The sequence below is a fragment of the Melanotaenia boesemani genome, chromosome 6 (genome assembly GCF_017639745.1).
Source record: "Melanotaenia boesemani isolate fMelBoe1 chromosome 6, fMelBoe1.pri, whole genome shotgun sequence".
Taxonomy (NCBI): Eukaryota; Metazoa; Chordata; class Actinopteri; order Atheriniformes; family Melanotaeniidae; genus Melanotaenia; species Melanotaenia boesemani.
Genome location: NC_055687.1, coordinates 8,305,201 through 8,330,878, shown reverse-complemented (window position 1 = coordinate 8,330,878; position 25,678 = coordinate 8,305,201). Strand labels below are relative to the sequence as shown.

Here is a 25,678-nt window from a genome sequence, read left to right as displayed (position 1 = left end):
TACCGCTTCATGCTACGCACAGCTTCCCAGACCGATGTGACGTTCAGTTATCAATAGCTCATCTAACACAGATCAGAAAGATTTGTCTCAGCTTACATGTCAGAAAATGTACAGTCAATAAAAATGAGCTTTGATTTTTTAAGTAACTTCCGTGCTTTTCACATCACTTTGGATCAATAATGCTCTTGTTATCAAGTGAGAAAGTTTATGTAAAGCAGTCATAAAATCAATACTTTTTTTTCTAATTTGCACAGCTAACTAATTTGCAACTTTCCTCCCATGTCTGAGTGTCTCACATGTCTTTTTTTAACACCTTTCCTTTAATACAACCTGCTCAAAGTACCTACTTATTGTTTTTTATTATTGTTGTTGTTGTTTTTTGTTTTTTTTATAAGCTTAAATTGAAACAGGAATCATTAATGCTTATGAGCCTGAAGCTTTAGTTAATAACAGATCAGCAGATGTTAAGGTGAATTCAGGAGCTTTAAGTGAAGTTTCAAGACTCATTTCTCTGCAATAAGTTGTTGATTTCCTTCAAAACAACTTTACTTTACAATCTTTTTCTAACTTCATAGTTGTTTTTATTTGAGTATTTATTTATATATATATATCTATATAGATATATATATATCTATATAGATATAGATATAGATATATATAGATAGATAGATAGATAGATATATTAAATATGTTATTAAAGAAATTACACTCTCTTTTGACCACCTTCCTTCCATTCTGTAACTAAAGTCAACATGGCAGATGTGCATTGCATATTACAGCATCACATTGCACAGCTTGTAGCAAATCAGTTTAATTCTCTAGTGTAACTTCAATAAATTAGATCAAGCTGTGCTACATGACACTCTTACATCCTCCAATCCCCCACACAGTGTCAAAACTGCAGGTCTCTGGTGGATATGAGGCTCATAATTATATATCAAATGGTTGCAACAGACTTAAGCCCATGTTTCCCCCAGTTTCTGTAAAACCATAAACAAAAAACATACTGTTTTCTATTAATCTAGGGTAAATTTTTCAGTTTCTTATCTAAACAGTTTTAATGATTTTTAGCTGGGCCCTATTCTCCTTTTAAACCACGTCACTGGTCACTTAGAGCAAAGGTTCGTCTGCTCGTGTGTCCTGCTCTGACTTGTCAGTGGAAGGCCTCAATATCTGACACTTGTCAAGCCAGCTTAGAGTCAAAGCTGTCCTCTTAAGAAGGTGTTAAAGACGTTAGTTGAGGCTAAGCTTGAGACCAGTCGAACTGATCACGTGAGGGTGTGACAAATTCTAAAAGGAGGTGAGATGCACAGCTTCACCATGAGTTGAATGTGGCAAGTGGTTCCTCTCACGCAAACCATGTGGAGGATGTTTATGGAGTCACGTGTGAGGGAAATTTAATTGAGAACAAGCCATATTTTTGCAGGTTCTTTTCATTCTTGTTGTGTAATTGGGCCCAAATTGATACCCACAGCCTGCAGGGAGAAAGTCAGAAACAAAAATCCAATAAAGTTACTTAAAATGAGTTGTGGGGCAGATCAGAAAACAGGACCTACTGACTGCAGTCGAACCCACATCACCACTGTCCGGGTTGAAAATTAGCACATGAACATACCACAAAGATAACATCAAACTGCAAGCTAGGAGGTACGATATGCTCTTGCACAAAAGGATGTTACTATAAATAGTCGATTCAAACTAAGAGACCATATTAATTGTTTTCTACTCTATTTTTTAATGAGCATTTTTTAGTCTAAAAAGGACTGTTTATGTCGCATTTAGAAATATGGTTGGGTAATCTATCGAGTATAGTAGATATTTTATGTAGGATATATGAAATAGTTATATCGCGAATATCAAGTATAAACACAGGAGCTTTTTAAGTGTCTACATGGGTTCTTGTTCGTAGCCTCTTTTTATCCTAAACCTTCTGAATGCCAAAATGCAAAATAATCCCTAACTTGTTCAGTTTCTAACAAAAACATCCCATTTTGTCTTGCTGCTACCATTGTTCAAATCTTCCCTGAAACTCATCACGTAACTAAACCCCACGTGGTTCAAGCATGCACAAGAAACAACATACACCACAAAACGATCAGAATGTGTGTATACACGGTTGTTTGTTCCCGCTGATCCGATCGTGAACTATCCCTTTTGATCGGAATGAAAATTCTTTCCGCTTGAGGCAGATCGGATCAGCTGACATGTTTATATGACATATTTTTATTCTGAGTGAACGTTCGGATTTAAAGTGCTCCGTGTGAACGTAGCTTCTGACGAGGAAACGGATTGTTCAGCTGTACGTTTTTCCAGACGGACATGAAGTTTTTAGTACACTGGAGCAGGAAACTCCTCCAGAGCAGACGTTATTATTAAAGCAGATATTTGTTGTGGCATCAACCAGCCGTCTGATTTACAGGTGGTTGATGCCACCGTTTCTAACGTGCGCTCACTGTCTGCTGGTGGGAGTGTAGTGCAGCTGTGTGTGCATGCGGCAGACTTGATGCGACATAATTACATGTCAACATGAGAATTAGATGGATAAAACCAGGCTTAGTTTTTATAATAAAAGAACAAAATATTAACCTGTTCTAGAGGAAAGGGAACCCTAGATTACTTCTGTTGTTATCTGGTGCAAAATAGTAAAAAACCTGAAAAATAAGATAATATTGAAAAATAAAATGATTGAATGAAAAAATATGAAAGACATTAATTGAGTTATTATAGAAAATAAAATAAATTCAATCTTTTAGGGGTGATGGGGATTGATGTTGGGGCACCCCCCTAATATAATGGTCTGGGGAACATTTCTTTTTGTTTAATGTTTCAGTGCAGGTCCCTGGTTCAGAATAAAAAGTTTATTGGAAATTAAGCAGTTAACGTAAATACTACTGGTGTCTTTTTATGTATGATAATGTTGAATTTATCATTTACACAATGTTGGTATGAGACTTCAAAACATCAAGATATACATTGTGTATTGGGATAAGGCAAAAAAATATTGGGATATCAGTTATAGGCCATATCCTATTTTTTTATTTATTGATATCAGTTATAGGCCAGGGGCTGCGTGGGTTCTCTCCCGGTACTCCGGCTTCCTCCCACCGTCCAAAGACATGCATGTTAGGTTAATTTATCACTCTAAATTCCCCCTAGGAGTGTGTGTGAGTGTGAATGGTTATTTGTCCCCTATGTGTTGGCCCTGTGATGGACTGGTGACCTGTTCAGGGTGTACCCTGCCTCTCACCTGTTAAAGCTGGGACAGGCTCCAGCTTACCCGCGACCCTTAACGGACTAAGCGGTACAGAGAATGAGTTATAGGCCATATCGCCCAGCACTACTAAAGAAATAATTAGTGATCTTTTCACTGACAGACCCATTTGGAAGAGCAAAAACAGGCACATGACATGAAATAACATCATAGATAACGAATAAATAACTAAGGTCAATAAAAAAAATGGAATCCTTTCATACACACAGAACTTTTTCTCAGTTAACACAGTAAACAAACCGGGATTTAAGAAACTCATCAACTCATTGGACAAACAGCATCACTGCCATCTTGTCTCCATGTTAGTGGAGTGTCTCCCCGCGCTACATTTTATTGACGCAGATTTCAACGTGAAAACAAAATGTCTTCAGACTAATTTTTTCCAGATCACACCGTGCAGAACATAGCTGCTGGTCTGAGACAAACAATAGCTATGGGGACCTGGTGGAAAGAAACTAGTCTGTATTACCACAGACAAGCTTCAAATGTCACACTGAACGCATTTACAGTAGGCCTTGTGCCGATTTTTTATTTTTTTTAATTTTTTTTTTTCAATAGTTAGGACATCTATTCCTTTTAGATTTAATGACAAAATGTGTCTAAACTTTGAATTGGTACTGTATGCATGTCACTTCATGGAAGTTGTGGCACATGCCCGAAAAGGCTCCCCAAAAGCCTGTGTAACTCAAACCCTGTCAAGGGGATATAACTACTATAGCAAAACAAGGACTTGGTGTTAAGATGGGTAATGAAACTAACTTACCAGAATGTAAACTTATGGCAAAATTAAAACAAAGAGCGAGCCCATAGGCCCACGACAGAGAGGCAGAAAACCACATCAGTTTACAAAAAGACTGCAGAGCCAGTTCCAAGAACAACAGCCCAATGAAACCTAAAGCATCTGCTTTGTCATCTGATGCCAGGAAATCAGTAAAATGTCTAAAGACCCATTTACCACGGCAGCCATCCTTAATGTAAGATTGTTTACTTCATTTTATATTAGATTATGTTGCATTTTTTCTACTTCCTCTCCGCAACATGAAGCTTTAACTGTTCCAAAATATGAGTATTCACCCTTAATATGTTGTCTAAGATGTATTTATTCTCCCTTTTTAAAAAAATGCTAGTTTATTTTTATGAAAAAGTATGCTCCTATTTTCTGTGCACATGCAGTGATTATGTTTTATGTTACATTGATGAACTGCAGCAAAATTATAATGAATTCAAATGAAAATGAGACTGATTGCTTCCTCTTATGCTTTGTGATTCTTCTTTAATGGTTGTAATATTAGTTTGAAGTTATTTTCTGAGGCATTGATTTGATTTATAATAAATGAAGAGCAAGCAGTACATTTACATGGTCTCAGCATTATTTCTCTGAAGTTGAATTGATCTGCAGTCCTTTAGTTCTCTGTCTATCATCCCTAATAAAAGAATAATGAGTCTTGTAAACTCAGAATAAATTAATCGACAATGTTCAGACAAAGCTTCTTGTACAAAGTAATAAAATAATGCATAACTTATGAGTTTTATGTTTCTTCAAGATGAAGGCATTTAGTGATGAGGCTGAGAGAGCATGTACAGTATGAGCCTGCACAAAAACTAATGATCATACACTTTTATACAGACGAGCATGTTAGGAGTGGTGTTCCTGGGAACGGCTGCTCTAACATGTGCGTGACTTGTGTGTGAGTTTGCATGAATTCGCACATACACTAAATTCTTATCTTCTTGGCACAGGATTCCTTCTCCCTCCATTGGGGGGGGGGGGGGGGGGGGGGGGGGGTAATCTCCCAGCATGCCACAGAGACAGAGAGGCAGACGGCGGCTCCGTGAAGTTTGCTGCTGCTGCTGCTACCGGCTCTCGCCTTCTCCCCATACATAAATAGCATGATGCAAAAGGGTAGAAGACACCCTCAGGCCAGGATTCCAAATCAGCTTACCACCTCCTAAATCTTAACCTTAATCTTTATGGTGGAGTAGCTTCGATCTGACCTCAGATCAGTATCAACCTTAATAATTTCATCCAGCAGGTCTTTTGCTGAGGCTGGGTAACATCAGGTTTGGATATGTTAGAGCAGGAGGATCCCTTCAGCTGTATTTCCTGCTTTGTGAAAGTTTATATTTTGGTCATCTCCTCCAGTATTTTTCCAGTAGAGTAACTATAAAGATTGCCTCTAGTGGAAACCAAGTTTTTAACCTTGTTAACATGTGCATGTGGTGTTTTTCACATGCTAGAAGAAACATTGTGAATGAAACAAGGGCATTTCCATGTTGAGGTCCTCTGCATCAACAATAGTTTCCAGTTCATGAATTTATCAGGGTTTCATAATGTAAAAACAGAATTAATGGCATCTTAAAGGAAATTATTCTACAGAAAGTCCACAATCTCAGCTAAAAACTCATTAAAACCATTTTTATGAAAACCAAATACAGTTAAGACAACAAATAATTTAAGGAGCAGGTAAACAAAGTCCACATAAACACGTAAACACAGTGTATGGGTCCCCCTGTCTAAAAACTGCATGTACATAAACGTCTCTAATGAAAGCACACATTTCACAGACCTGTTTGTTTTATTACCTGAACCAAAAGCAAAATGAGTCAGAAATTATGCTTCATGTTTGTAAAACATCATCATAAATTCTGCCTTAACTTTGCTGTCTTGTCTCTAAAACTTATATCCACCAGGAAACGGCATTTACTGAAAAGCTACATCTCCCACTGTCCTTCCAGAGCGGTTTCCTGTCCAAAATCACTTTTTTCTGCCTGGTAACATGGATTTAATTGGACGACAACAGGTGTCAGTCATTTTGCATCACAGATATTTCCTTCCTTGGTGATTGGTGAGATGTATGTAAACATGGTGTAACATTCAGTAATGTATCACTAGCGGTTTGCTCATTCAGTCAAATTCATAATATCTGAGTGTCTTTAAAGTTGCTTATAAGAGACTTTATTGTTATTTTGGTCTCTTAATTGTTTCAGTTATATATAAGTGTACACTAGTGATGGCTCTGTGGTTTAGCTGAAATCACTCAGTTCATTAGAAAAGTGATTCCCAACCCTGGTCCTCAAGGCACACTATCCTGCAGCTCTTAGTTAGCAGCCAGCTTTCTGTATTTATTGTTGTATTTGTGACCGGTGCCATCTTGGTGTCAGAGCATTCACGTTATAATTTCCAACACATTCTCATTTTCACCACATACCGACACATGGTTTAAAGCCTTGTTTTCCATGAACAGGATTTCAATGTGCAATGTGATTTCGTTTAGACTTCCTGCATCCATCTGCTGGACTAGTTTGTTCAAAAGTTTAGGTACTTGGTTAAGGTTGGAACATTACAACTTTGCTAATATTTTCCTCCTTGTCATGGTTACCATCTCAGATAACTGTGTTCATTCAAGAGTGACACAGTTCAAGGTTCAAGGTTACTTTATTAATACTTGTGGGTAGATTTGTTTTGGAGAAACAATGATTACATATGGCATTCCAAAATAAAACACACACACATTAAACCTGACGGACAGGTGAAAAGTCAAAACAGAAAAAAAAAAAAAAAAAAGTGTTCCACCATCCACCAACATAGCAGCAAGGAGAAGTACAAAGATAAAATAAGATAAATAAGATCAAGGCACACTACCAGTTAAAAGTTTGGACACAAATTCCCATTAGATTTAATGAGAAAGTGTGTCCAAACTTTTGACTGGTACTGTAGATATAAATGAATAAATAAAATACAGTGGAAAACTTTTGGGAAAATTAAAACAATCTCTCGGATTAAAACCAGGATAAGAACATAGAGTTTAAAAGTCACAATGATAAATAAATCTAAATAATTTAAATAATTAGTGTTAGTATGTGATGAGTTTGAAATGAGGAATATATAACCAGAATAACACTAGCAAAACAATAGAGACACAAAAGTGAGCTAAGATGATACATGTTACTGAGGTTATTTATTAAAGGGGGTGAAAACTGATCACAGATCTGATAAATGATGCTTTGCAGTGAGACTTAATTTACAGAAACAGAACCTTCTTTATGTGAACAAATGCACCAGTGGATCAAGCTTCCTTTAACATGAGAAAGTGGAGAGGGCTGTATAGGCAAGCGGTGGAGGAGCGAGGCAAAAAGTGCTTATTTTCATGAGAAACAAAACATGTATTTTTAATAAACATATATTTGTTTTTAGGGATTAAATCAAACCCAGAGACAGATGTTAAAGTCGTCATGGATACAAAAACTATCAAATCTCAAGTTCTCACTTTATATGCAGAGTAGAAAAATATCTTTTGAACTTGTGTGGGACCAAAACCAGTGGGAGGCTTGAGTGTCACCGGATATGAAAGAAGTTGTTCTGCTTTTTGAAAATTTGTGTTTTTCTTTTTTTATATACATTGGTAGGATGAGAAAGCCTGACTGTGTTGAATAAAGGGCTGGGAACATGGAAAAGATAGCTTTGCATTGCATAAAGAGAACCATCAAGGGGTTACAGCTAGCCTCGCTGTGAACAAAGCTCAAAAATATGCCTATCAGTATCATTTATGCTGTATTATGTACGCAGTGGGTGCTGTTCTTTTAAGCCCAAACATAAAAAAAAGAAAAAAAGGATTTGTAAACTTTAAGGGACTTACAGACTGGAACAATTTTATCTCTTTTTAGCGACAGTAATAAAAACAACCTGATTCCCATGGAGGTGACAAAAGCAGACATTATTGCTGTTGGGATTCTTTATAAAAATGCAGGTAAAAGGGTTCTAAGTAAAGGTGGAAACGCACTAATAGAACCACTTTTTGACCAACATTAGTTTCACCATACATTTCTCTACGGTATCTTCAGGTAAATCGTGGGCTGGCAGATGCAGTCAGCTACCTGTGGGGGCCGTATCAAAAGACAGGTTTTGGTGTGTGTACATGGCACAGGAGTATCAAAACCTGGCAGTCCTGCTGTGACAACAAGACCCCAGGAAGCTGGACACAGCCACAGCATCTGGCTTTATTTCATTAACTTGTCCAAGCAGCTTGAAACACACACCCTCATAGCCGCAGAATTTCTGTTTTTGTAATTTCTGTTTGTCTTTTGTTTGTTTTGCACAGGTAAAATAAGGTCATTCCTGCATGTGTCAGCTGCAGAGAGGTTTTGCTAAGCATGCTTTGGATATGCATGGCAACAGATGTCTCCTGCATTACAGTTTTTAACCCTTGTAGGTCGCTTCAATTTACTACCCTTTAAGGTCATTAGAGGACAAAAAAGTCCTCTTCTAAAACTGCTATAAAAACATAACAGAGCATTTTTTTTTCTATTGTATTTGCTCAGATAAACTTCAGCCATAGTCAGAACTAAACTATTTAAATCCTTTAAATGCCAGTTACATGATGCCACTTTTTATAGAAAAGTAAACACAAGCAAAAAAAATTGTTATTTTCCATAAAATACATGTTTGGGAGCTGGGGGATTTTTAAAATCAGTCTTAAATGTATTAGTAAAAACATTGATTTAGATTTTTAAATAAAATCCTCATCCCCTTAATATTTATTATTGGGTAAATGACTAGTTTTACATGTATTTTTCATTCAAAATAGTGACATCATGTAGCTAATTTGGCATTTAAAGGATTAAAATAATTTGAATAATGACATATTTGGCAGTTTTGATTAGGAATGAAGTTATTTAAAAAAGTGGTAAAAATGACTCCATAATGTCATTAGCTGTTTTTGAGAGAAGACTTTGTTGCCTTTTAATGACCTGAAAGGATGGCAAATCCCCAGTTTCCTGTTGCCCTTTAAATAGGAATATTAATATTTTTCAATAGAAATACTTTCTTTAAAAAGCAAATCTTTCCATATGGGGTTGCACATGCACAACTAAAATAGTGGCCAGAAATTGATGGAAAAAAGGACAAAAACGTCCCTAATGACCAATCAGGGTTGATTACATCTAAAGTGATGTGAAGTGAGAGCTTAAAAAAGAGCAAATTTAACAAAATGCTGAGCTATTTAAAAAAAACTCATAAATCACACGTGTGATTTTATTGTGGTAAAATAAAGGGAACAATTATCTTTCACTAGAGCTCAAACCAAGAGGAGATTTGATCTGCATTTAATTCAAACCGATGTGGGTTATGAGGCCCAGCTCTGTTTGGCCTCTCCTGCTGTTTCCCATCACTCTGTGTGGTGTTTGATAGCGCCTCCATCTCCCCAGTGTGTGCGTAGCTAATAGCGCTATTTCCCCTGTAATTTGCAGCAGGTCAGAACCAAAGACAGCAGAAGCCTAGTGTCCCCCCTCTCCTCTCCATCACCTTCCAGATTACAGGTAGGTGCTTTTAGTCATGCTGATTACGAAGCCTCAGCCTTTTGCTTCCTCCTAGGTGTTGTTTTTTTCCTCTTTTCTTTATTTTCTGCTCTCTTTTATCCACAGCTCTCTTGGCTTCTGTCCTCCTCAATCTTGTTGTCTTCCTTTTCATTTCCTTTACTCTCATCTCTTAACCTCTACCTCTTCTATTTATCTTTCCTCTTAGCCTCTCCTCCTCCCCTCTATCCTATATTCTTTCTTCCTGTCCATTCTTGTTAGATGTCTTCCTTTTTGTTACTGTATATTTCTCCAAACATACATCCTACATCCCTCTCTTCTTCTACCTACCATGTTGCTCTTTTCCCCTTCTTCTCATCTTCTTTGTGATTTAATATCTCTGTTCTTTTAACTATTCCCTCTGACTTCTATTTCCTTTTCCATTTTCTCTTGCTTTTTCTCCCACCGTCTCCTCTTGTCTTCCATATCCAAACCTTATTTCCTGTAAACATCCCTCCCCCTTTCCTTCCCTTTTCCTCCATCCTTTCCTTGCTTTCTCCTTTTTAAACATGACCATGGGTCGTACAAGGAAAACATAAAATAATTCTGATAAATTTCAGCACTTTAAAAGAGACCTCAGATCTTAGTGAAGTTACAAGCCCAGATTGAAGCTGGGCAGTAGAGTTAGAGCTTTCATGGGACTGCAAGAAAAACTTTGTTCCCACACAAACAGAGAGACGCAGCATGTTTTCCACCTCTGCAGACAGCAAGCCAAACTCACATGAGGGATTTCTTTGCTCCATTGTCAGTTTGTTTTTACAATAGAAAAACAAGTTTGCTGGAGAGTGCACTCACTACAAATGAACTTACAGAGAAGCAGGAAACAGTGTTTCTTCCCCCTTCTCTTCTTCCACACCTCTGTAGGTCCTCAGTTAAATGGGTTAACGTAAAGATTTAGTAATAAAACATGGATTAACGGTGGATCAGCTGACTCAGTATTTGACTTTCAGGTTATTTTATAAGAGGAATTAGACGTTTTTGCATTTCCAAAGCCCCACGTCCCTTCTCCTTTACAGGTCTTAGGGAAAATGATTCAGCTCTCCTGACTATGTGCCACTTAAAGCTCTTAGATGCCTTATATCAGCAGCTGGAATACAGGAGATATTGTAGCTCAGGTTGAACATGTGAAGTTTTTTTTTTTTTTATTAAGCCCTAAATATGTACAGTAAAAAACAATATCAATCCCTCCTCATTTTTCACAGGAAAAAAAAAGTCTTTATAGGTACAACAAAAACACTGTCTCTGGTACCACAACCAATGCTGCCAATTCAGCAGCTTCAGATAACAAAAAAAAAAACAAAGTCTCCAAACAGAAATGTGCTGATGAAGCACACTGATGTTTGCAGCTTCAGTACGATGATGTGAGACCGGATATTATCTTGTCAATTCAAATACACTGCCTGTCCAAAAATAAAGTCACAACCGGGATTTAACTAAGCAAATAGGTAAGAGCCTCCCATTGGATAATTGCTGCATGGATGATGATGTTTCAGCCGGCAACAAGTTATTTAACCTAACTGATGCAGTTTGTAGCTTCTTGTTTTTATGAAAAACAACCATGACAGAAGACACACCCTGTGGTCATGGAAAAGATGTTAATCTGTTACAGACGGGTCAAACTATCGGCATCGAGCAAAGAACACATCAAGGTCCTGCAGGTTTTGGATGTTTCCTGAAGCAGCACACTTGAATCAGATTAATGGGCCAACATGTTTGCAGAACACGACAACAAGCTGTCGAGGAGAGTCAGCTAATGTGACTCAGGTGTGTTGTAGCAGGGAAACATCTAAAACCTGCAGAACTGCTGCCCTTGAGGACTGGAGCTAGAAATCCCTGATCTAGGAGATGCTGAAATGACTAAGAATTATAGAATAAATACATTATTAAAAACTGGAGCGATAATGTGAAACCATCAGGGATTGAATTACATGGGGTCTTTTGGGGGAGTTTATTTTTGGGAGTGCACTGCGCTTTTGCAAGACACGTACACTCTCATACACGGCATTACGGTCAAAGTTATGGTTATTGCTACAAAAAAAACATTTTGCTTCAGCTGATACAGTCAGAAACATCTCACATAGCACAGGAAGTTCTTTATAACAGTCAGTAAAAGCAGCAAAACAAACAAACATGTTGCTGTCCACGGTGCTAAACGAATTTGATTAATTAATTAAATCAAATAAATTAATAAATACACAACCCTCACAAGTTAATGCTGTTCTTTTTAAGAAACATCAGGAACCTTCTGGGAATTTTAAATACAATTTGAAGGTGGACTATTTTTAGAGATTCTTCTTATGGTTTCAAGTGAGCTTCTTTAGGGGAACTCATCTGCTTTTGCTTTACTCCCCTCTAATCCAAACCACGGGAGCCAAAATTTACAAAAAAAAAAGAAATGTGGTTGAAAGAAAGTTTTGAACAGAACAGGGAGAGACACCCACTACCAACATTAGCCTATTAGTACAGCAAGACAGTAAACATGGTTGCAGTGTGGCGTGTACTTTGCTTAAAAGTTACATACTAAAGTATTATTTTCCCGCTGTGTAGACTAAACTTACACATTAGAAAGTGCAGGTAAAACAATTGCTTTTGTTTAGTGAAGTAAAATGTAAATGCAATGCAACTAATTCAGAAGAAGTTTATTTTTTAACTTTTTGACCTTAACTTCCATGTGGTTCAGACATGTTCAGAAACATCCACCACAGAAACCATCAGAATGAGTGTAAACATGGTCATTTTTTTCCTGCTGAGTCGATTGTGAAAAGGTTTAAACCCTCCGATCGGACTCAAAATTCTTACCAATCGAGGCAGATTGATGAACTTGTGCTGAAAGAGCAGGACTCACTCTGGAAGTATGATGCTAGAGAACTGTTCAAATGAATCATTAAACATTACAGAAAACACAGTTTTTTCCTTTATTGTTTAAAGTAATCTGAGAAAAGCTAAAGAACCCGAATCAGGGAAACGAGAAGAGAAACCTATTCTGGTTCTGTTATATACCTCTGATGTGGTATCGCATGTGTAAATGCTACATCTTAGCTAACTGCATTGTTTGCAGTAGCTTCAGTCATAAACAAAACATAAAAAAAATTTAAAAATATATAAAGGCCTGGCCATTTCCCTGTCCCAGCCTCTGTGCATTTTGGGTCAATCTCCAAACTGTAGTCCTGACTAAAGCCTCAGCGTGTGACCAGAAAGCCTTCAAAGATTAAGTGGCACTACTTCAAAATGACACTGATACCAGCCCAAGTAAAATATGTATGCATGAATGCATTAAGTCAGTTTATTTAGGAGCTCAACACATCAAGTTTATTTATCGTGTCCCAGTCCAGAAGATGTGTAAGAGATGCATTTTGCACGGTTGTCACAGATGTGCTTTGCATGCTGATAGAATCTCTGCTTTTCATGCGGAAGTTCCTCAGTGGGAGTTCAAACAGCCGAGCATGTACCAGCTGCATCAAGTGAAGAACTTTCTAAATCCAAGATGGCATGATGAGGGAAAGTAGATGATAAATTAGACCTCATGGAATAAACATGTGCTGTGAAATCCTCACTGTCCTTCCAACCCCCCCTCTCCAAGTTTCCTGCTCCATATACAGCTCCATATTGTTATATGTTGCTATCAAGGCGCGGTGAGATAATCATTGCTAATTCATCATCCTGGCATGCTAACAGGGAAGCGATAAACCAAACAAAGGGAAATAGTGTCTACTTCACATTCATGTTTCTTTTTTTTTTTTTTTAATTGGGCCTCTCACCTGCTCTCTTTCGAGGTTTTAATGGCAGAAATGAAAGTAAACATGCATTGTTTCACCCTTTGATGTTAAAAATGTCTCACAATCTATTTTATCTCATTTTGTGCTCCCTTTTGCTGATCTGCACAGCGTCCCGCCCTGTGGAAAACAAGCTGTGTGAAGGTCCGATCCCAAACAAATCCCAGCTGTGCCAAATCCAGTGTCCCATCGACTGTGAGGTGTCGCCGTGGGGCGCCTGGGGGCCGTGTACCTTTGAAAACTGCAATGATCAAACCGGAAAGAAAGGTAAAAAGTAACATCACATCAAGGGCCACATGTGTCACATCCTCAGTGTTATTGTGATCTATTAAAGCTGTGATGTTAACAGTTTTTTTGACTTTTATTTATTTAAATTTAACGTAGCTTCAGAGAGTAACATTAAATTTTTCATGTCTGAAATCTCTAGCAGCAGGTCATCTTAATGGAAATTTGATTTCTGGGAATTGTACTGTAGCTACATTTTAATTACATTTTCATTACTGGAAGTAGTCTCTAATCACATCACATTAGAACATGATGGACTGAGTGAGATTTATGGCAGCTCCAGCTCAAACCAGGAGGGGAAACCATGAAGAAGTCTTCATGCTCCACTTTCATATTAATGAGTTTCCGAACAAGTCAGCCATGAAACCAAACTAAGCTAATCATCAGTGGTGGAGCGAGTTCTCAGACGAAGCCCAGAAGATATAAGCACCAAAAAAATAAAGTAGTTCTGTCTACAATGACCCTGTACTGATGTACAAAAATCATTTTGATGTTGCAGCTGTTCAAGATCTCATTTATACTGAATTTTGTCTTTGGTGCCCAACCTGTGGTTCAGGCTCCTTCTAAAAGTTCAAAAGATAAATCTTAGATATCTGATTCATGTTTTTTTTTTTTTGTGTGTGTGTGTGTGTGTGAAATATTGGATAATTTAACCTTTTTTAAACAGATATATAAGTGAAAATATCTGGGAGGTTTAGACTAGTAAAACTGCTTTATACCCACCTTTGACAATGTTTCCCAATTTTACACTATTTATTCATAACCGGCCATCCATCAGTGTATAAATCGGTTTTAATTTGTTTTTTCAACAAAATTTAACTAAACAAACTTACTGTAGTGGCTTAAATATATACTTGTGAAAAATAAAAACAAATTTTCTTTAAATTGTAAGGTTTTATCCCTTTAACTGCCTGCTCCACCGTTTGGTACAGCAAAAGTTTCAGTGACTGCGATGAATCTTATAAAAAATTTGTGGACATAAACCTGCCTTTGCCAACTTTACCACTTGGTTTGGGTATGTAAAAGCAAAACAAGTCTTTGTACTCCCATTACACGTTTTACTTGTTCTGCATTCAAGTTTTAAGTTCCAGTATATAAGAAAGTATTGCCTTAGATTTAGGTGAACAATAACCTAATTAATTACACTGTGTCAATATTTATTAATAAAAAATGGGTGATGGTGGCACGGTTACTGTTACTGTTTCCTAAGGAGAGCAGGTGCTGCTAATCAAATGCATTTTATTCAATGATCATCATCAGTGTGAGCACCTCTATAAAACTAGACATTTTGCAAGTTTGAGCCTCATTCTCGAACTGTTCTTATGAACAAATTTCTTCTTAAAATCTAATTACGAACTTTTTACAAAGATCGTGGAAAGCTGATATTTCCGTACGAAAACTCAGGTGTACTCTTTCGAACATTTGAGTTCTGACTTGTTTTAACATGGATGTGTTTGGACACTGCAGGTGGAAAGAGAGATGAAAATTTAGAGTACATTCACGCTGGCACTCTTCGGTCCACTTCCATGGACAGTCCGGTCTGTTTGGAGTAGTGTGAATGCTTATTTGAATTGCTTGACATAGTTGAGGTGGTTTGGTCTGTAAAGTGTAGTGTGAAAGCAAACCAAGCCAAACCAAACCAAGGTCTAAAAATTGTTGGGATTCTGCACCCAATCAAACGGAGTCCCCCAGACTATTCTGCGGTGTACCACCTCCCGCTTTGGTCATTATCCCATGTGGATGTGTATCCTGCAACTCTTATGGGACCCAACTACAGCCTTGCTGTACAAGTTCAGGAGCAATTAATTGTCTATTTGTAAGTAAACTTGCTCTAACATTGCTTTTATATGATTTAAATCTCATCACATGATTATGTAAAACTGGTGCATCCGTTCAAATTACAAAGAGATTGGCATTCATCAATCTAAGAGAAAAGATCCAAACAGTTTTGTGGTCAACGAACACTTGAATCTCTCATAGAGTTTTCCTAAGAAACGTCTTTAGAGCAACTTAATGAATTCATGAGAAGATATTTGTAAATGAGAGCCAGTGTTGTTGTTGGAAAAATGGACTTGGTTACTTTCTGCTACTGTATATTAGACACATAAAGGTTAAAGTTTGTTATTTGTGGTGATGCTTCACATTATTTGCTGATTTCCAGGTTTCAAACTAAGAAAACGACAGATTACCAATGAGCCAACAGGAGGCCCAGGAAACTGCCCACACCTGGTGGAGGCCATACCTTGTGACGAGCCTGTTTGCTACAACTGGGAACTGGTCGATTTGGATAAGTGTTTACCTGACGATGGGAAGCTGTGCGGCCCTGGAACTCAGCTGCCACAGGTCCAATGCATCAACAACAATGGTGAGAGGAGAGAATTTAATCTCACTAATGTTGCTGAATGTCGTGCTGAGCAGATGAGAAGGAAGCTTCCTTGCCACCATTTTCAGTGTTTGTTTTTTGACATTAGCAAGCAAATTTGCATGAACTTACTCAACCCCAATTTGCCTTTTAAGCCCTTGACACCTGGTGTCCCAAATTTGCAACAAACCACCTCTAGACTTTGTTTATTGCATTTATTTTTGTGTAACTAATTAATTTTATCGTTCCATTTGTTTTCATTCACTCATACTTATGTATACATTTTATATTATTAAATTTATTTATTATTTTTCATGAATTGTTACTTATTTATTTAATATCTATTTGTATCTTATTTTATTCCAGTTTTTTTTCTCTTTTTGTTGTTTTTCCCCGAATTTTTTTCCTGCATTTATTTTGTTTTTATACAATAGTTTATAAATTCAGGTGTTAAGGGGTTAAAAGTAAAAAAAAAAAGAAAAGAAATAAAACAAGCATTGCACAAAAATTCCCATATTTTCAAGGTCACCTGTGTGCTAACCCTCTGGCGCTCTGTTGTGCAACGCCTTACGTGAGAAGATTTCCATTACATGACTCCTGGTTGCCATTTTTCAGCTTTGTGAGGAATCCTTTCCTCCTCGTCCCTCAATCCCTCCTCTCTCTCTGTAAAACCTCTCTTGTTTTAACGCTTGCTTGATTCAGTTTTTCCACCTCTCTCCCGCTGTCTGTCTCATTACAGTCTTCCTCTCTACACGCACAATTAAGTCCCACTCGCAGTAAATCAAATCAGTCTGCCGTAGCCCTGAGTGTTGGAGTAGCTTTTACTCTGCTGCTCTACATTTTTACTGCCTCTCTTTATTATTATTAATTTTTAATTTTAGGGGCAGCAGTTTACAGATATTTCTAAGATATCCTGTTGCCTTTTTCTGGTGAGCTCTGGATTGGGTGGCATGGCACGGTTATTTAGGAACATCATACATATCCAGATGTACCCCCTAAATGCTATTATTACCATCTAATGTAGTGGTTTATGCTCCTTATGTATATCGCAGTTCATGCATTAACCTCAGGTATCTGATGGATAGTCCTCTTTGTCCTGCAAGAGCAGCAGAAAGTCTGTCCTTCTCCTTCTGACTTTGTTTGATTGATCCCCCTCACATTCAGTTCCTCATCTGATGAAAATTGATTTGTTCTGTTTGGATTTTCGATCTTCTTTGCGCCCCAGTGATTTTTCACTACAATGTTGGCTGTATCTTTTCTCCGTGTGTGTCCCAGTCATAAAAATAAAGGCCACACAGCCAGACCCCAGACAACAGGCGAAGGTCGATACAAATGTTATTGAAACTGGCTATTGATATTCCAAATGCTGACTGGCTGCCCACTTAGGCAGGGAGCTGTTTCTTTTCTGCATACTGAGTATGGAGGTTTTCCCCTCATGGTGGTTGTTCTGTTTATTCATATTGTCTCTAAGGAAGAGCCTAAGAAAGGTTGGGGGGGTCTCCTGTCATTTATTTTCTTGCCTTGCCATTTCAGTCATGACTGGTTCACTGCATCTCTGTGAAAGTCACATCTCACTTTGACAACATCAGTTACAGTCTGACATTTTTCGCTTCTCTTTGGCCTAAAATTTCACTTCAGTTAATGGAAGGTTTGCATTTTCCTGGGTGTATGTATGGCTTACCTCTTGGTTTGTAACAACACTTGAAGCCATGAAGAAAAATATGTAGGTTAATATAGTTCACTTGTAGCTGCTACTCGGAGCCTATAAATAAAACATCAACAGCGGCATGTGAATTTGTGCTTCTATGTCCAGAGCCCCTTTTCTTTTGGGGATATTCCACAGCTAAGAGTCTATCAGTATTAATAATTTATATATAATACATATTAAACACCGATAATGTCAAGATGGAAAACATAAGTGATATTTTAATTTGATCTCTAGTGATAATTTATAAGGAAATACTGCAGGTAAATTCAGGGTCATGCTAGAATGACCAGACATGTAAGACTGCTTTTGGCAGTTAGCCATGTTTACTCTGTAGATTCATAACAAGTTGTGATTCCCTAAAACAGCACAGGAAATTTTAAAAATAACAAGAACTGTCTGGACAAAACTAACATTTATTGATAAATGAATTGTTTGCCAAGACACATCTTTTTCTTTAAAAAGTAACCAGTGCTAGTTCAAAGAAACCTGTGTTAGCTTTAAAACAAACAAAAACAAAATACTAGCTAAATCAAACTTTTCTTTCTTTTTTTTTTTGTTTGTTTGTTTGTTTGTTTGTTTCTCACACTTCCTCACCACCTTGACCAGCTAATGCTCTTTTTGCTTCCAGCATTTCCATATTAAACACAAACACTCGTTTTTCTGAACATGTAATAGTTTTTGGACATAAGAAACTTAAATTGTGTTTAAATGACACATCACACAAGAAAAAAATGTCCACTCAGTTGAAGTGTTAAGAATTAGCTACAAAAAAAAATCTGAAATTAGAATAATTGTTTCTGTTCTTGTGGAGTGTGTACAGGGCTTAAAAATGTTTTTCTTTTTGTCTGTTTAAGCAATATGTACAAACGAAGCTAAAAGAAATTTACTTTCAAAAACTAACCTGTGTTCAGTCAATGAAAATGTTAGCTAAAAGATGTTAGCTTAAGAAAGATACTAAAAGATGTTAGCTTAAGAAAGATACTAAAAGATGTTAGCTTAAGAAAGATACTAAAAGATGTTAGCTTAAGAAAGATACTAAAAGATGTTAGCTTAAGTAAGGAAAAGGAAATTGTAGGCTAAGCTAAGGTTTTCTGTGAAAGAAACGTGTTAGCCAAAGGAACACCTGAGTTAGCTTTAAAAAGAAGGTATCTGATCAAATTATATGCTATCTAAATTAAATGTGCTAATTATAAGGTAATGTTCTGAAGCCCGATGAAACCACTAAAATTCTGTCTATTATTAGCGTAGATATCATGACATAGTTTACATTGAATTTAGCCTTTTAGCTGCAATTTTTTATGGTGTGCTTAGAAACAATCTGTAGCACACTTGATACTTGGGCCATGAATTTTATTAAACTGAGAGAGACTGCAGTCAGCCAGGCATACCCTGGCTCATCAGAATTAGTGTACAGAAGCTGCACATCAGTTGACAGACTAACACATGTTGGTCAGGAGCCATAAAGCAGACAGATGCTAACATCTGCAGGTTGCTACTGAGAATTCCTTACCTGCTGAAAAAACCTGATAAGTGTAATAGCAACCAACTCCTCCTGAACTTCTTCATTCTTCAGTCTAAGCAGTAATGCAATGTCATCTTGTAATGTTATATTAATATGCAGTTTGTTTTTTATCAGTTTTTCTCTGTGCACTGCAAGTATGGAACGCTAGACATCAAACACAATCGAATACCAACCTAAATAGTCTGAGTAATACATAGACCCACAAATAAAAGAATAAACAAACAAAAATATTTGAAGTGTTACTGTGTAAAACCATAAAAAATATCCAAGAACTTACTCTGATACATAAAATCTGAAATGCCCTGATCATTTAAAGTTTGGTGGAGTGTCCTGTAGAATAAACAGGAGTAATAAGGCTAAAGTTGTTTTCTTGTTTCACTGATTTTGTTGAATATGTAAAAATTATTCACCCTTTTTTATGAAAATTTCTAATGATTTTCTTTGGCATATGATTGGCTTTTTATTTTTCTAAAAAGCTTAAATTATGATGAAATAAGGAGAAGAGGAATGGAAATAAAGTGTGCTTTGCCCCATACATATCGACACCCTCAATAACCAATTCTGCTGACCTCAGTAATCTCCAGATCATCCTCATGATTACAAACTTGGTTGATTATTTTGTACCAAACAAGATCAAAATAACAGTAGTCCAGCATTCAAGATTCTGATATAAAGAAATGATCTTTTAACATGTAGTGCTGATGAAAACATCTGTTGTGACTTATTTATCATTCTACATGTTGTATACACTGAGGTTGGGTGTCTTCCAAAGGTTGAGTTTGAGGGGTCAGAAGATGATTAATAGGAGCAGAAAAAAGAGAAACGGAATTAGGCTGCACATAAAACTGTATTTGGTTGTGGTTGTTCCATGTTTTCTTACATTTTCTGGCATATGCTTAAATGTTAATTATTTATATCTCAGTTAGCAAAGGTACATAGAAGGCTCCCGACTCATTTGATTCTGCAGGTTTCTTTATACTAAAAATTTCCCTCTGAGAAAATGGGAGTCTATGGTTGAGTTTGTGCAGCAAAAGATATGTCCAACCTTACTGCTGTTATTTTAATTCGTAGCATTTCTATTAGATATAAAAGTTGTATTACTCAAACACCACAAGAGGTCAACAATACAGTAGCTTCATGGAAGCACACCTCTCACCACACAACTGCAGCTATGGCCTGTTCAATCAGACCCAGCGTGTTCAAGTGGGAACCAGCTTCCTCTTTACATCTTTCTAACTGCAACAGGTCAGGTGTAACAGTGCTTAATGCATGATACAGCATCATATAATACCTCAACATTTCTCTCTAACTTATCACAAGGGACTGGAAAATATCTTCAGCTGCATAATAAAGTATTGTATGAGAACACAAAATAGATTTCCTCACCTCCACGCAAAGATAACAGACAAAATGACAGTAAATTATTAATGCCCTGTTTTAAAAAGCTATTTGAGTAGCATGCAAAAGATAACACATGAAGTCAGAATGTATAATTACATAAAGATAATCTACTTATGTACCAAAATAGCTTGAATCCATTTTAATATACTATGTCTAACTGGATGTTTATTTTTCTTCTTGTTCTTCTTCCTTTTTAAGATTTGGCTTATATCAAATGATTGCAAAAACAGATGACTGTCATCATGAGAGCTGTCAATCAAACAGCACACAGATGGGTCATCTGCAGGTTAACAGGCCTTTGCTGCCTGGATATTAAGGGGGGAAAAGTTGGAGAGACCACAAAACCACAAATTAAACTACAAAGAATTCAGCTGCATATTATATAAACTACAATGAAAAAGAGAAAATGCAGCTACAAGCAAGAGAGGCAAGGATAAAAGGTGATTATCAGGAAGATTTTAGTCAAAATATTTTCAATTTCACACGAGGGAGAATATGATGTGAGGCGATGCAGTGCATGTGAATGTTATACAAAGACATGTAGCTCAAGAAGAGATGTGTGAGGCATTCCTGCTGAAATCCCCCCAAAAATGATTACCACACAGATAAAACTAGCTGAAATAACCAGCGTTTACCACTCTGTGCAGCAGTCCCAATCACACAGGTCAGTAGACTTTGATGACTATGCCAGCACCAGTCATTTTCCCAGAGTTAGAGATTACAAAAAAAAGCTGCAGCAACCAATGTTACCAATGTTAGTGTTTAAAACCTGTCTGTGTGGGTACTAGTTTATTCATTTTATCAACATTTCAGCACTGGTAACATGTGTCACACAAATATGTTTTTCTCCCACATTTGGTTGGTTGGGATTTGGGTACCCTTGAAGCAATCAAGCCAAAATGGTACTTCTAACTCTTCAAAAGTTGTTTACGAGAATTCAGGTGTCTCATATAAAAGAAAAAGCAAACAAAAGCCATGCATGTTTCTGGCTGTGTGCTTAACATTATGCCATCAATTAAAACACACAGCTGTTCATTTCCCTGCTGCTCCCACATTCTCCAGCTCTGCTGTAGTTTGAGATGATAATGTCATTCCTGCAATAAAGCTTTTAACCTTAGTGTCAGCTCACCCTGAAAACTCAAAAAAATAATCAATGATAACTCACTGCTCCTGATGAAGGAAATGTGTTTTCCTTGGCACCACAACAGGCTCTATTTTTCATTTTCTCCCTAAATTTCAGCACATTTTTTAACATGTTCTCCTTCCATTGAGTATCTGATTTGATACTCTTGCTATTGAATACAATATTGGTTGATCTAATTAGGTAAACAGCAGACATGAACGGTAAATGAAGGGAAAACTGGAACCTATGATCTGAAACAATGACAGAGGACGTGCGGAGGTATTTAGCATTTTCTGTTGCCACATCGAAGCTGTTCATCTCTCATGTATAACTTCAAGGAAGAGGAATTTCTATCTGTTCAAGCTGTTCTACCTGTTCTAATACATTTTTACCTGTTTCATCCTTTTTATTTATTTATTTTTTTTTATAATAATGTGACTTTTTCTAGAATTTTTAAAAAACTCTTGATTATGTAAATAAATTAAACACTTCTTACCTGAATGACAGATGGTAGGTTGTGAGTTATAAAGTTTCCTGGGAAACATATTAAGCATACTCATAAATTAAATACAACGGCACCGGCAGTAAGTTTTAGCACAAAACTTTATTACTGCTGTCCATATATGTTTATTTGTTTTTAACAAATACCTTTAGCTAAAGGACAGAAATCCCTGATGGTAGCTGCTTCAGCAGTTGAAGCATTTGGAATTTGGAAATTAATATTTTAATTGTAAATAAAACCACAAAGAAAATATAGTACTTATTTAACAGCTTTTTTTTTCTTTTTTTAGTTAGTAAAAACAGCAAAGTACTATTGGAACATGTAACGTAAACATATTAAAAATTAAACATACCACAGTATAAACACTAATATATTTCATTAAAATCTCATTTTGATAGAAAATGACCAAACTATTGCTTATTTTAACCATTTTAACTCTGGGGCTCTGCTAGAAAATTGCACATCCAGAATTAAATTAATATATATCTGCAACTACGAAGACTGTTTCATTAATTTTGGTATCATAGCAATGGTGAGATTTGTGAGATGTGTTAACATGCGTAAATATTATGTGTTACAGGTGAAGAATAAATGTAAATGGCACATAACACAAATGAAAAAAGTTTCAGGCCTGCCTAAAACAAATCAAACACTTTCAGGGTAAATGTAAATGATGCAGCTGTAACTGTAACCCTCTATCAGATCACAGTACAACATGTGAACTATGTGAACAAAATGCATTTTATTTGGGATGCTGTGACTTATTTTTTTTTTGGGGGGGGGGATTTGTAATTGTTATACTGAAAAAAGAGCAGAGTTACACTAATCTACTAAATCAGTACTGTGATAACAACTATCTGCAGAGGTCAACCCTGATCAAGTGAAGCTGGACAAAATAAGAAAGGTTTTAGTGCAGCTAGTCCAGGTGAAGTCTCCAAAATGACCTTTTTGGGACCATCTGTTTCAATGTTCCCAATTTGGGGACCTTAGGTTTTTAAAGGTTAAACAGCTAAACAGATGCCTACCTTATTTTTTCCTAATTAAAATAAATAAATCATTTTGTTTCTCTATTGTAAAAAGCTCAGTTTCCTCGTAATTAGAAATGCAGATGGTTGTATCGCTCTTACCGGCCAACTTTGACCCTGTTATGTTTTGTTTTGTTTTTTTTTAATTCAGGCGAGTCGGTGGACAGAAGTCTCTGCTCGTCTTCCACAGCTCCAGAGTCTGTGTCCTGTGAGGTGCCTTGCTCAAGAGACTGTGTTCTCAGTGAGTGGACATCCTGGTCCACTTGCTCTCAAACGTGCTCCAGTAAAACCATCGAGGGCAAGCAGATGAGGACCCGCTCCATCCTAGCTTACAACGCCGGGGAAGGTGAGCGCCCACCCGCCGCCTCCCTTCTGCACCACCTTGTACGGAGACACATGCAAATGAAGCCTGGGTGTCGGCTTTGTCACGGCCTTATAAGTCATCCTTTGCTGTCACTCACCCAATGTCTGATTTCACACTTGTCTTCTTGTTCATTTGTCCTTATCTCAAACAGTCTTCTTATCTGCCCTGGTGATTATTTCTGTTAGTCTGTCTCCTCGCCTGACACTCACTTTTTAAATCTCTTAGATCATTTCTCAGCATGTGCTTGTTCTCTTGAGTTTAAATCTGTGTGTGTGTCATTGTTTTTGTCCTGTTGCCAGATGTTTTCTCATGTTCTTATCTGGGTGTGTTTTCCTCACAGTCACTGCAATGGTTGTGGCGTGGATCACAGTGATGGAGGGTAACTGTAATTAAAGATCACCAGTAGCTGTTGTACACCTCTAGCTATGCGTCTGTATGTAGCCAAATAAAAATTGCCGGTTTGTTTAGAGTCCTGAAAAATGTGTACATTAATGTAGCAGCTTGAGGGTAACTTATGATTGATTGAGTATTCAGCAAGTTGCAATTTAGTCTACCCTTGTTGGAATAACCTGATTGTATTAGTTGTTATTTGTTCTGCTGTAGTATTAGTTTATGCAGTGCATGACTCACCTGCCGCATTAACATATCTAACATCTGTGTTTATCAAAGGTCTGACACAGGTGCCCAAGTTTCCAGAACTTTTGGGTAAATCTTTCACTCTCAGTAGACTAAATATAATCTAGCTCTATGTAGTGTTAGAATGATTGAAAAGACTTAATAGAATAATATTTTTCCCTGTCATACATTTTCATGAACACACACAGACCCAAGAATAATATCTAAAAGCAGCCCTTTCTCTCCTCTACAAGTTCCCCCTGCAGAGAAGATTATCTGATTAGATTTTGAGCTCCCTGGCAGATTTTGCAGCTCCTGTCTTGCATATTAATGAAGGTAAAAATTTGTTGAAACCACAGGAACCACTCAAAGCGTAAGACACAGAGTTCACATTGATATTCAGCCACCAATGTTTGCATGGAATTCTGTGTTAATTAATACACTAATAAGCCAATTAATTACCTATTTAGCATAACTGCCTACTCAGGGGTGATTATAGTTGGACTTTGGAAAGCCCAAAAGCCTCTCGCTGTTTGACACCCATCAGGAATGATTTTCGAGATGCATGTTAAGGAGTAATTGCTCCAACTTTTTGTGAATGGAGCACAAATATGGGCAATGGAGGCATAATTTTTAAAAATAATTACTCCCCGAGAGAAAATTATATTGTTAGTGCTGTTAATTTGAGAAAGAATAAAATTAAATATAAACCAGTACCCAAATTTTTAGAAAATTGAAATGAGAAATGGATAAACCAGAGGCCTGGTAGTTTGGTGGTTCTGCACAGTTGTTGGTGTTCCTAGGGCTGGGCTCTTCTGGACGGAGATCTGTGATGGTCTTCCTGGGATCTGTTGGAGCCAATCTCCCAGTCTGGAGGTCACAGCATGAGTTCTCCAATGACTACTGGGTCCAGAATATGCAGAATATGGACTGGAGACCCCTAGGTCACAATGGGAAACACTACCCAAGGTGTTGGAGAATGAGAGGGCTAAGATCCTGTGTGACTTCCAGACACAGACTGTAAATGGTGATGGCCATCCAACCGAAGATTGTGATCATTAATAAGCATCAGAGGAAAGCCGTTTGATTGATGTAGCCGTCCTAAATTATGTCAATATCAGGAAAAAGGGACATGAGAAACTGGAGAAATACCAAGGACTCAAAGAAGAGCTGGAGAAAGCCTGGAAGGTGAAGACAATAATGGTAACAGTGGTCATCGGAGCACTGGGGGCCGTGTCCCCCACACTGGAGAAGTGACTCCAACAGATACCTGGAGAAAACATCAGACATCTCCATCCAGAAGAGTGCAGTCCTAGGAACAGATAAGATACTGAACAGGACCTTCAGGATCCCAGGACTCTAGTTGAGGACCCAAA

General features: G+C 37.2%; 1 protein-coding gene across 7 annotated transcripts in view; it reads left to right on the top strand.

Annotated features, from left to right (window-relative positions):
* Positions 1 to 25,678, top strand: part of LOC121642399 (thrombospondin type-1 domain-containing protein 7A) — a 212,574-nt gene that overhangs the window by 87,506 nt on the left and 99,390 nt on the right. For 5 of the 7 annotated variants that reach the window (XM_041989127.1, XM_041989128.1, XM_041989124.1 and 2 more), the window contains exons 5-8: positions 9,518 to 9,586; positions 13,507 to 13,662; positions 15,842 to 16,045; positions 23,475 to 23,669. In XM_041989127.1, coding sequence (XP_041845061.1) covers positions 9,518 to 9,586; positions 13,507 to 13,662; positions 15,842 to 16,045; positions 23,475 to 23,669 — 624 coding nt within the window. The remainder of the gene's footprint in view (positions 1 to 9,517; positions 9,587 to 13,506; positions 13,663 to 15,841; positions 16,046 to 23,474; positions 23,670 to 25,678) is intronic. The other 2 variants (XM_041989125.1, XM_041989126.1) reach the window with 2 other exon arrangements.